This window comes from Cynara cardunculus (genome assembly GCF_001531365.2).
Source record: "Cynara cardunculus var. scolymus isolate 2C chromosome LG 6, CcrdV1, whole genome shotgun sequence".
In the NCBI taxonomy this organism is placed as follows: domain Eukaryota; kingdom Viridiplantae; phylum Streptophyta; class Magnoliopsida; order Asterales; family Asteraceae; genus Cynara; species Cynara cardunculus.
This window is the reverse complement of record NC_037533.1, coordinates 19,239,918-19,252,702: the sequence shown is the minus strand read 5'-3', so window position 1 is coordinate 19,252,702 and position 12,785 is coordinate 19,239,918. Positions and strand designations below refer to the sequence as shown.

At 36.3% G+C, this 12,785-nt stretch overlaps 2 protein-coding genes across 2 annotated transcripts; one reads left to right on the top strand and one right to left on the bottom strand.

Annotated features, from left to right (window-relative positions):
• Positions 1–2,757: 2,757 nt before the first annotated feature.
• Positions 2,758–4,754, top strand: LOC112514593 (transcription factor MYB86-like). Its single transcript, XM_025121157.1, has 3 exons — positions 2,758–2,890; positions 3,504–3,633; positions 3,713–4,754. The coding sequence occupies exons 1-3, from the start codon at positions 2,758–2,760 to the stop codon at positions 4,455–4,457; spliced, it is 1,008 nt and encodes a 335-aa protein (XP_024976925.1). The 3' UTR covers positions 4,458–4,754.
• Positions 4,755–9,643: 4,889 nt separating this feature from the next.
• On the bottom strand, positions 9,644–11,374 carry LOC112514251. Its single transcript, XM_025120583.1, has one exon. The coding sequence runs from the start codon at positions 11,372–11,374 to the stop codon at positions 9,644–9,646; it is 1,731 nt and encodes a 576-aa protein (XP_024976351.1).
• Positions 11,375–12,785: the final 1,411 nt, after the last annotated feature.

Genomic DNA, 12,785 nt, shown 5'->3' with positions numbered 1-12,785 from the left:
AATTACAAAAAAAATGTAGAATTTCAAATAGTTAATTTGATACTAATATCAATATATTTTTGTCAAATTTTTATGATGTCTTCAAACATATATTTTATTCAAAAATAAAAACATCATCGCTTTCTCAAAATCACATAAAGCCATATTATAAATCGACCGAGATAAAGAATAAAATAAAATATTAAAATCACGATGTATCTCGCTGCATTGCGCGAATACGCTTCTAGTATATATATATATATATATATATATATATATATAATTATGAAAGGTATCACATGTTTAATTTGATTAAATTAAAAATTAACACTATATTTAAAAAGTTAAAGTTAAAATAACAATATATTATAAAATCATTTTCAAATTTAATATACTGTATTATAAAACATTTGATACAAACTCTGAAAAATCATTTTTAATGTATTATATAATGTTTATTTATGTATATTACTTAAAATTCAAGGTTACAAGTAAATTGTATATAACTACATCTTATTAAAGTTCTATGTTCGAATTTGTGTAACTAACTGTAGATAAACATAATCAAATACATGATAAATATCTCATTTTACATATAACTTTTTTAAAATATAATTAAGATAATTATTAACTTCTAACAAATTTGCAAAAAAGTTACATTATTAAATTGAAAGTAAATTATTTCCTTATTAAATCTAAATTAAGTTATAATAAAAAATCGAATTAAACAAATTACACAAAAAACGAGGATTTTTGAATAGTTAATTTGATACTGATATCGATATATATATATATATATATATTAAATTTTATGAGATCTTTAAGTTTATATTTTATTGAAACATAAAAATATTATCGTTTTCTCAAAATCACATAAAACCGTATGATAACATCGATAGAAACAAATAAAAGCAAAACATTAATACCGGGATGTATTTCGTTGTATTGTACGACTACCTTTGTAGTAAAGCATAGCAAGGCCATATGAATTTATTTTCTTTTCCCTGTTTGGATTTGTCTTTATAGTTTTAGATGTTGTTTGACAGTTGCTGAATGATTTGGTGCACACTGATTAAATGATCAGAATGATTAAACAGACTCTTATTATATAGCGCAAAATAATATATAAAAATGATTTATCTGTGTAACTTTTAATCAGTTAAAATAATGAAAAAGCTAAAAATTGAAAGGAAGAATTAGTTATGTAAATAATAATAATAATAATAATAATTGGAAATTAGAGAGACAAACATATCTTGAAATCTAATCCAATCCAATGCAAAGGCCTCAAATGATTTGCTTCAATCCCACTTGATTCTTCTTCTCTTTCTTACTTCCTTCTTCTTAACTTCAATTCTAAGTATGATTATCTCGCTGCATTGCGCGTTCTTAATTTTATTATATATATATATATATATATATATATATATATATATATATAATAAAATTAAGAAATGAGAAGAAAAATAAAATCATACTTAGAATTGAAGTATATATATATATATATATATATATATATATAGGGTTGGGTTCACGTGATACAAGACTGTTTTCCTGAGACATCATTTTTACACTTGAAACTTTACATCAAAACGTTGTGAAGATAAAAAGAAGCCGAACCTTCACTGCAAAAACACTTCACAACGTTTTGCTGTGAAGTTTCAAGCGTAAAAAAAGTGTCTTACAAAAACATCTAGTCTCACGTGATCCCAAGTCTAAATATATATAAATGTCAACCGTCAATCTACTCTAATAAAAATCTAATTTCATAAATATCTTCAATGTTTCTTTATATAAAATATTGATCATAATTAATGAACTTTAATCATTTTTCATAAATATTTAACTCACAATAAATGAATTTTAATTATTTTCATAAATACTTCACTTGATTGATTTTTGTTTGTATTTTAAACATGGAAAAATAAAGAACCGGAGAGCCCATGTAAACCGTTAAATTGAGATAATCCGTGAGACTACTTTTTTACACTTGAACTTCTTTTGCTGTGAAGGTAAAAAAAAGCCGAACATTCACAACAAAAACATCATGAAGGCTACCTTTACAACGTTTTGCTGTGAAGTTTCAAGTGTACAAAAGTGGGTCTCACAAAAACAGGCCGGTCTCACATGATCTCAATTGTGTATATATATATATATATATACATAGATGAGCGATCAAATGAAAACCACCCTCATTTGTAAAAACCGTACAAACCACCATCATACGTCGATTTCATTGTTTAATCTTATGAAAATTTTTCATGAAATTGTTTAATCTTGTGAAATTGTTTCATATAATACTTTTTTTGATTAATTTGTTTCATATATGGTTATGAAATTATTTCATATAATATTTAATGAAATTTTAATGAAACTATTTCATGTATTTCTCTAAAATTAAAATAATGAAGATAATATTCATGATTAACACCCTTCACAATAAAAAATGGTTAATCAACCTCTCATAATTACAAAAAAAATAACAAAATGAAAAATTATGATTGGTTGAACGAGGTTTTCACAATTTTTACAAATTAAGTGGTTTTTATTTGAACGCTCCCCTTTATATATATACATATATAATTAATCGATTAATTAAAATGAATTAAATCTTGATTGGTCACTTCACAAAAAGACACAAGCTTTTAGAAACTTGAAATTAATATTGAAATCCCATAAATCTCCCTCTCTCTTTCATTCCCATCCCCCTTTGCCTGCTTATATATTTGCAGTGATAACAACAGCAAGCAGCTTCTTCTTTAACCACCTGCAAATTCAATGGGTCGCCATTCTTGTTGTGTTAAGCAGAAGCTCAGAAAGGGTTTATGGTCACCTGAAGAAGATGAAAAGCTTCTTAAATACATTACCCGATTCGGCGTTGGTTGCTGGAGTTCTGTTCCTAAACACGCCGGTTCGTACGCTTTCTCCAAAAACCCGCATCCTTTTTCACTGTAAATTGCAATACGAAAAGACCCTTTGCTTGTTTCGGCTTTCTGTCTCGTTCTTTTCGTTGCAAATTGCAAGAAAAGATGCGGGTTTTTTCAACAACGGGTCTTTGAGAAAAGACCCGTTGCTTGTTTCATGAATTTTCTGTCTCGTTTTTTTCATTGCAAAGATGCGAGTTTTTCAAGAATGGGTCTTTTTTCTCAAAGACCCGTTGCTTGTTTCGGGATTCCGTCTCGTTTCCCCATTGCAAATTGCACGAAAAAGATGCGGGTTTTTCAAGAACGGGTCTTTCATTTCTGGATTCCATCTCTCTTTGTTACGGAAAACGAGTCTTTTCTCATTGAAAAGACCCCGGTGTTGGATTCTTTCTGTGATTGTCACGGAAAAACCAAGTCGTTTTTCCGTTCCAATTGCATTAACGAACTCGGGTTTTTGATTCCCCCGCGTTCCGTCACAAAAAAACGAGTCTTTTCATTGTAAATCGCAAGAAAAGACTCGGGTTTTTGGTGTTCTACGTTTCTATTTATATAAAGTTCGAAACTCTTTTGACTTATTTCGGAATCTTGAACAAAAAGCAGGATTGCAAAGATGTGGAAAGAGTTGCAGGCTTAGATGGATAAACTACTTGAGGCCTGATCTTAAAAGAGGAATGTTTTCACAACAAGAAGAAGATCTCATACTCAATCTGCATCAAGTTCTCGGCAATCGGTAACGCACAATCCGCCTTCGAAAACCCTCGATTTTTTCTTGAATCTTTGTTGAAAATTGCGCTAAAATCGGTCTCCAGGTGGGCACAAATTGCCGCGCAGTTGCCGGGAAGAACAGATAACGAGATCAAGAACTTCTGGAACTCGTGTCTGAAGAAAAAACTGATGAAACAAGGGATTGATCCGAACACCCACAAACCGATGACGGATAACAACGACGTTAAAGAGAAAAAGATCGAGTTTTTCGACAAAAAATCCGAGTTTTTTCCGAGCTCTTCGTCGTCAATGCCAATGACAGCAGCTGAATTAGAGCAAGCTTTTCATGCCAACAATGGTGGATTGATCTTATCCTCATCATCGTCGATGGACACCGGTTCGTTCTTAACCAAATCCGCCTGCGACCCTCTATTCTTAGTCGAATTCCAGTCCGACATCGATCCAATCACCTACAACTCCAATCTCTTATCTCAATACCAACAAACCGGTTACGACACTTCATTGCCGAATTTAGCAAGTTTTTCGGATCATTCGGGTTCGAAAATGAATACAACGACCTCATTCATAATGAATGAAGCAAGAGATAGCTCAAGCACCACCAACAGTTCACAGATGAATAACAGCCTTTCTGCAGGGTTTCAACAGATGACATTTGAAGGAGAAATGTTCCATTTCAATGGCGTCAATGTGAAATCTGAAGAAGGGTGCATAGGTCAATGGGAACAACAAAACATGCACGAGGTACAAGTCAATAATGCATCAGATTTCAATATGTACCCAATGGGGTCACTATCCGGTGAATACACTGATGTTTTCCATCAGATATGATTGATTCACATGTAAATTTACATACACCATTTATTTTCTTTCTTATCAACAAAATAAACTCAAAAAAAGGTTGATGGGCACAGGGCACAGTTACCCGATTAATCGTACAGCTAGTTTTATATCGAACCGTATGTAATTTTTTTTTTTCGGGTTTTCGGTTTTGGGGTTTTTGTTTCGGTATAGAGAGAGATGACGAAGGCTTTGTAAAGTTTTGTTGGATTGTTGAAACGGGTGGGGTTACAACATTTTGATGTCGTTTAATTTGGCCCGAATAAGACGTATATTAAAAGGTGTCGAGTTCGCGTGTCGTATTGTAATTTTTCCCGTTTTCCGACTCGGTGTTTTATCGACGTTGGTGTTTTTATCGTTTTGAATGAATGACTTAAACGCGACGATTCTTTTGCTTTTATTGGTTTTATCTTGGAAGCAACGTGATACAACGTGACACGATGATCCCATAACTGTCTACTCGACGTACACTCTGGCTTGGTATTCCAGGTTCTTTAGAGTCCATTTGCTACGTGAGACATGACATGACATAACATAAACTTGCTCTCCCATGTTTTGACATGACATTAGACTGACAAGGCCAAAAACTGAGCAGGACAAAAACCAGACAAATGTGACAAGATTGAGAAATTACTAAACTACTCCTGTCAAATTAAAACCCTAAATCCTTCCACCAAGTCTTGCTCATTCACCTACCTCGTCCACTCCAGTTCCATCTTGTCCTCTCTGATTCCCTTCTGGGTAACTTCATGTTTAACCAGACGAACCCATTAGTCAGATTTTAGTAAATTACTAAATTACCCTTGTCACATTATAACCTGAAATCGCTGCCACGATTCTTTTATCCACCTACCTCACTTTCTCGTCCAGTTTAGTCCAATCCCCTCCTATACAGTTTCTCATAGGTAATCAAACAAACCCAAGTAAATCAAAGACTGTGAAAACATGAGACAGAAAACAAGACACAGATTTTGGGAAAAAGTGAAACTTTTCAGAAGTGTAGGTGGGACCCACATTTGAGCTATATGAGCCCATACACACTTTAGATAGGGGTGTGTGGCCAAGTTCCCTAATGTGGAGAAAGAGTTCATCCAAATATGCTATTCAGAAAAGGTCAATAACTCATAACTCAAATAATTGAACTCAAATTCACCATTTCTTTTTTACATTTTCTTTATAAAAAAAAAAAAAAGAAAAAAAACACACCCGTAAAACGATATCGTAGATCCTACGGTTTTTGTTAAAAGGGTATCTCGACAAAGGAGACTGTAAGAAACCAAAGACAGATGAGATATTCCACCACATCCCTTTGGGCCTTTTGTGTGTACAGGTAGTTGTTGCAAGAACAATGAGTATGTACACGAAGGCCATGTGGCAACCGTAAGTTTTGAGCTTATTTAAAAAGTTTCTTTTGGTAATCAGTAAGTTACCTAAGATGACGTTTTCAATAAGCTCCGAGGCTTCTTTTCGCTATTTTCCAACCATTCCCCTCGTATTTTAGAATAAAGCAACTTTTCAACATGTCCTTTTAAGTAACTTATTAGCCAACAGCTACCTTATCTCCGCTAGTTTGCCAAACATAGCCGTAATACCCGTGTTGGGGGTGCTTATCCATGACAAAATTGCAAGCGAAAACGGGGTTCGTTAAGACGTACGACGTCATGAAAACGAACAACGGAAGCACACGCAAGACCGATGTGTAGGCATGAAAGAAGACAATGACAGGTGAGTAGTTGAAAGGCAAAAGCCAAGAAATTCACAATTGGTCTTAATAAGCTCACCAGCAAAGAACCCTACAAAAACCAAAAGCTTTTTGCTATAAGTTGTTGGGCACATAATAGCCTTGGTAAATAAAGTCACCCCTTCATTATTCCTCAACTGTGCTTAAAGTAATAAGCCATCCCCCACCCAATTATAATCACTTTAAATTGCCCACTTAATGACATTTATAAAAAGATGCTTCACAAATATCAAAACTTTCCAAAAAAACGGTCTGAAAACATTGATGATAACTTAAAGTTCATGAGTTTTAAGTCGTACGGTAATGGTTTCATCCTGTTAGATGTGGGTTTTTGGATCCGGAACCAAGAAACCCGTTTGAGTATAAGTTATGTATAACCCGAGAGACCATTTATGAACACGGGTTAGATAAACTCTAACTGAGTAAGAGTGTGCGATTTGAGTCAGCAGTAATCATTGGTGCAGTCTGGGTCAGCACTAATCACTGAGCGATTATGAATCCCTCCCTTAGATTACCAGTTCAGTATCTTGGTCAACATCATGGATCGATAAGAGGGCTTGGTACACAACATCTTTGACCAAGTAAGCGTATCTTACAAGAGATAGTAAGCAAGTAGTAAACATCCTCTAAGAGTCCCTCGTTTAGCTTACGGGATTAGAATCTCAGTCGGCATCAGAGACCGACAAAAGGGCAGGGAACGTTCCAATCTTTTTGGAGGCCTTACACCTAAAACTTTTGATTAGACTGCAAAATGAGATAACAAAGATACATACATACAAATTACAGAGGCGATATTATTTTGTCAGATGGACTATAGTTTTACATTCGTCAATAAAAGTCCCCAAAAAAATTGTGAAATCGGACCCTAAAACCGTTCAAAATCACACATTTAACATGTTAAAGAACGGCCAACCCCTGAATAGTTGACGAAGTGTCATAAATGTCACTTAAAAGAACATTAAATCACCTTAAATTCCATAATAAATGAGAAATATTTAAAAGATGCATCATAAAAATCAAAACTTGCAGTAAAATTAAAGGAGCCCAATTTGAATTGAATCATCTTTTTTTTTTTTTTAAATTAATCTGGATATCTAACCCGTTATGCGAACCGGTTAATCTCGGGGCAACCACCTACTTTGCAGATAGTCCGGAGTCATCGTATTTGAACCTCCGTGGCCACAACTCCTTGGATTTGAACCTGGGACCTCCAGATACTTTTGACTTTTGGAGCCAAGCTCAAACCAATCAAGCACCACCCTTGTGGTTAATTGAATCATCTTTTTCACATTGGATTGGAGTTCAATAATGTGGAGTCACCTGAATGTTAAGTTGACAAACTGTCACAGAAGAACATAACTCAGCTGAAAGCAACTGCATTTATTTGTTGTTTTCTCTTTCGGGATTTCGAACAAATTACTCAGCAAAAAGGGGTCGTTCCAATTATGGGTTTGACACGAAAAGTTTCTAGAAACGAGTCGAATCTTGAAATCTCGAAAAGATAGTTCACCGCCCAAATATAGACGTCTTTAAAGCGAAAGGGACGTTGGTTTAGTGAAGAACGCCACGGAAGATGGTTCAAACGCGAGGTTTTGTGACGTAGGACGAGTAAGATGATGAAGACGGGTAAGATCTTTATATAGATATAGTGGGCGTGAATCTAATCTCGAAAAGAGAGTTTTTTTCCGACCTTTTTGTGTTAGACGAAGAGTTAAGACACTCGTGTTAGTTTCTTAACATGGAAAGAATCATATCTAACTGTTGATTTCTATGGTTTATAGTCCCATGAATGTGATCAAAACCATCATCAAGAATCAAACCAAGTTTATAAACTACATTTCATCATCTACATGTCCATTTATGGCACGATCAGACGGAAACTGTTAGGATATGTGGAACCCTTGTAAATCTCGTTTAATGGGTCATGTCTAACCAATGTGAGACTCCAACGTGCCCTCTGAAACAGAGGATAGACGGTTAAACACCCTCTGTTCTAAGGGGGTAATGTCTAGCCTCCATTTGAGGGGGCATGTTGGAGTCCTACATTAGCTAGACATGACCATTAAACGTCTATGTACAGAAACCTCCCTTTCTCTCTCTCTCTCTCTCTATGAGGGCTTTTTTAGATAGAGACTTACAGGGTTTTCAACATATTCTAACATGGTATTTGAGCCGGTGTATAGTATATTCAGGAATTTGACACTCTTTCAGCTATGCTCCTCTCTCTCTCTCTCTCTCTCTATATATATATATATATATATATATATATATACACATACACACACAGGTTCCTTGTGCTAGCAGATGGTTGCATTCAGTGACATACGTTCATTATTCTGTCATCTTTTATGGAAATCTAACCACAATGGTTGCTGTAGGGAGATCTGGCTCTGCTCTTAAGGCCCAACAATTTGTTATATATATACATATATATATATATATATATATATATATGACGAAGGTTCGTGTGAGAATAAGAGTTAAGATGAGAAGCATAAAAAAGGATATGGACTATTGATCACTTTTAATCTCACCCCCACGGCCCCACCCATCAATTGCGCTTATCACATGAATTGATCAGGTAGATCTCTGTGCACCACACTAGTGCTGATCTTCGATTACAATTGATCCAATGGTGGAAATCCCCTTGTTACTCTTCTTACCATAATTTCCATTCTCACCGAAACCCAACTATTTACGTATATATACACACACATACAGACAAAGGATCATGTTAGAAGGGAAGTTATGCTGAGAAGCGTAAGAAGAGATTTGAACCCTTCATAACCTTTAATCTCATGCCAACCCATGAATTACGCTTTAGAAGGGAATTGATCTAGTTCGTGATTATGATTAATCCAAAGGTGAAGATCTCTTCTTAAGCTTCTAACCCAGAAAACCGTGATAATCATTCATATGTACAATATGCACTTGTGCATACAAGTATTGAAGATCTTTCCAGGTTTTTGTACATCTTCGTGTCATACACATGTGCATACCGGACAAATTATTTGTAATGATTATTACGATGATCCTCATTTTTTCATCGTTGTGTGATTTTCCCCTGAACCAAACCCTATATATAGAGAGGAAAATATCAAATGAGAAGGTGATCGATTTACGAGAACTCAGACCTCCGTGTTAACACAAAATGTAAATAACACACATCAAGATTGATTTTATCGGGCCGTCCCTTACGGTATCCCAAAGACATCAGGTTCGAATCCTACTAAACACTCGCCGATCATAACTATTTACAAAATGTACAAGACGACAAGGTCATTGCAACAAAATCGGCTTTATACGACGTTAAATATGTCTAAAAACGTTCTAAAAGACTTCAGATTACATGACCACTGGACTTAAAGTCCTGTAAAGCAGTCTATTAGGACATTAAGACATCTTTGGCATTCTATAAAGCCGATTTTGTTGGTCATCATGGTACATAAGCCTGCATATGGGTATGAGTTCCTGCTTGGTAAAGATTCAGATGGTGTATCGCCTTTGCGAACAGTTCTTTCAACTCGGGATACTGAGTCACCACCGATCGAGCAGCGGCCTCCATTACGCTCAATGCTCGAGCTTGCTCGAGAGCGTTGCTGTTACCGACATGTAACGCAAGATAACACAGCAGTTTAAGCCCATGAACCCGAATCTTGAAATTATCATTGTTTTTCAAGAAACTCATTAGATGTGGAACCCCATCGAAATCGATAATCGCTTTCGAGTGTTCCACGCAATTGAAGTTATCCGGAGACACGAATTTCGTCAACGCCATGACCGCTTCGTTAGGCACATCACTGACGTTATGATCGAGCTTCGAAACCAGCGGTCCGATTACTCGAGTCTCCTTAGCCGGAAAGGTTCGAGCCAGTGATCCAATTGCGGTTATAGCCGGAACCACAAGCTTCGGGTTATGTTCCTGGTTCACGACTCGTAAAAGCTGGTCCAACACGGTTCGTGCAGCCGGTGAATTGGGCTTGAAAGCTTGGCGTCTCAAATCGGCGTTCAACTCGGCCACTGTGGCCAACTCCATCACCGTCATCAAGCAATTCGCCTGCAATTCTCCGGTCTCGTGTTCGATTAGCTTCGATAAACAAATCAACGCTTTCGTTTCGGTGATCTTTCTACTGTTTAACAAACTCCCCTTTGCTAGAATCCATAATGCCCTCCCACAACTCATCTGAAGCTTCCGTTTTTCCTCCGGCGAACTGATATCGGTTTCTTTATTAACACGGAAAGATAACGAAGAACTCGAACTCGATCGGAAACCGCCATTGTTTCCAATTTCGTTATCGTTTGCCAAGAATGTGACGATTGGGCGTATCACATTTTCCTTTCCGAATTCCTCTTGTACCCATGAATCCATTTCGGCCATTCTCGACACCAAATTGATCAAATTTGTTCGAACGATAACGGTCGTTGAATCGTTAAGAGCTTTAACAATGGTGGGAACAGCTAGGAATGGAAGAAATCCGGCGACTTTTTCTTGATCGGCAGCTAAATTGAATAGTGTATTAGCAGCGGCGATTTGGGATTCCGGTGAAGCTCCTTCTTTCAGTAGCTTAAGAAGCGGCGGAACTCCGTCTTCTTCGATAATCATCTTCTTATTCCGGTCGCTGTCGCCGGCCAACGAGGCGAGTGAGTTGGCGGCGTCGACTCGGTCTTTGAGTTGGTCGGAATGTTGTACGGCGGCAATGTTAGACCAGACCCAAGCGAGAACAGGGTCGTTGCTGGCAATGGGAGGAAGGGAGAGGTTTACACCATTGTTATCGAAAACAGAAAGCAGCCATTTGAGGTCGGCAATGGAGGATTCCAAGAGATTCGACACCTTGCGGACGTCCGCGGCCGTTGTAATGGCGAAGACCTGACGGAGGATGCTGTTGCGATGCTTACATTTGCGAACAAGGGTTTGGGCTCGGTGGAGGTTTGAGGAGAGATGAGAGAAGATGGAACGAAGTGGGCGGTCGTAGAAAGTGGGCGTGGCGGAGCCGGCGACGAGGCGGGCGGTGGAGCGCAGAAGATGGGTGAGTTGGACGGCGAGTTTAGCGAGATCGGAGCAGTCGAATTTTGAGGATTCGACTTCTTTGGCGGACTTAACGAGCCTATCAGCGAGGAGAATTTGGAGGGCGAGGTGTTCTTGGATGGTTTTTTGGTGTTGGGCCATGGCGGCGGACGGTGGCGGAGGGTGCCGATGGGTGGTTGCGATTATTGCAGGTAGGACTATTGGCCACTGGCTATCACTATTATGGTCGTGGAGTGGAGTGGAGTGGAGAGAGAAAAATCGATCCTTTTGTAATTTTATTTTATTGAGATTTTTATGATATGATTATAAGTTATACTATCAATTTTAATAGCACTTGTTTATCGGTAAAATTCAACACTATCATTTAATTATCGTATAAGATTTTAATTCTCAAAACGGTATTGTATATAAAAGTTTACCCGGTAAGCGTTAACTGGGTAGGAGTCGTCGTCTTTACTTACCCGATAAGAGTATCGTTTCTTGCAAGTAAGATTATTGGTCGTTGTCATTAATCTGATAAGATAATGTGACTTGCTAAGTGTTTATCCAGGTAAGAGTTTGGTAAACGACCCTTACTTACTCTTTACTTACTCTTCGACTATCAAAATAGATTGTTGGTAAGTTTCTTTTATCTAGTAAGTGTTTTTTTTTCTCATTTACCGAGTAAGATTCTCAGTCATTGTTATGTCTCTTACTATGTAAGATTTTAAATACTTGTCATGCTCTTCCAAAAGATAAATGACATCCAGTAAATGCTTACGCATCTGGTAAGCGTTAGGTAAATGGCCCATTAGTTTTATATGGAAACAAGCACGGGTGGACTTGGTATGGTATTTATAATTTTTTTTCCCAAATTCCTCTACCAACTACTATAATTGGTATTCGATAAGTGAAATTTTAGATCATGTACCAACCAGCTGTATTTGATACTAATTTTCAAATTTTTTGATTGGTTCTGGTTTGTACCAAGTTATATGTGACACTAAAATCACGTGTGATTCACGGGTCTTTGATCGAGATATGTGACCACATCACCTGCATACCCTTCCTGGATATATATATATATATATATATATATATATATATATATATATATATATATATAGAGAGAGAGAGAGAGAGAGAGNACCGGTGCATTTTGAAAATAAATTTTGAAAAGGAAAATGAAACAGGTTTCATGAACGTGAAACCGGGTCTTGTTGCAAATAAATTATGTGAACCGAAACATTTTCATGGTGAAACCAATTTCGTTCATATAATGTAATTCAAAATTTAAAATGATTCACTCCATATAATTGAATATGGTGTGTTATATTCAATTTTTTTGATATGTTTTATTGATGAATGTGATTTAAAGTTAAAAATAATATATTGCTTTAAAAAATGAAAATAGTGTCATTAATATCGAGAAGGATGTTACCAAATTTAAATTTTGTTTACCATTTTTGCCCTTACTGTTGAAATAAAATAAAATTTTAATATATATTTTTTTAATTTCCTAAAATAAAGTAAACTAATCTTGGTCATTGATCAAGAAAATGGATGGATGAGA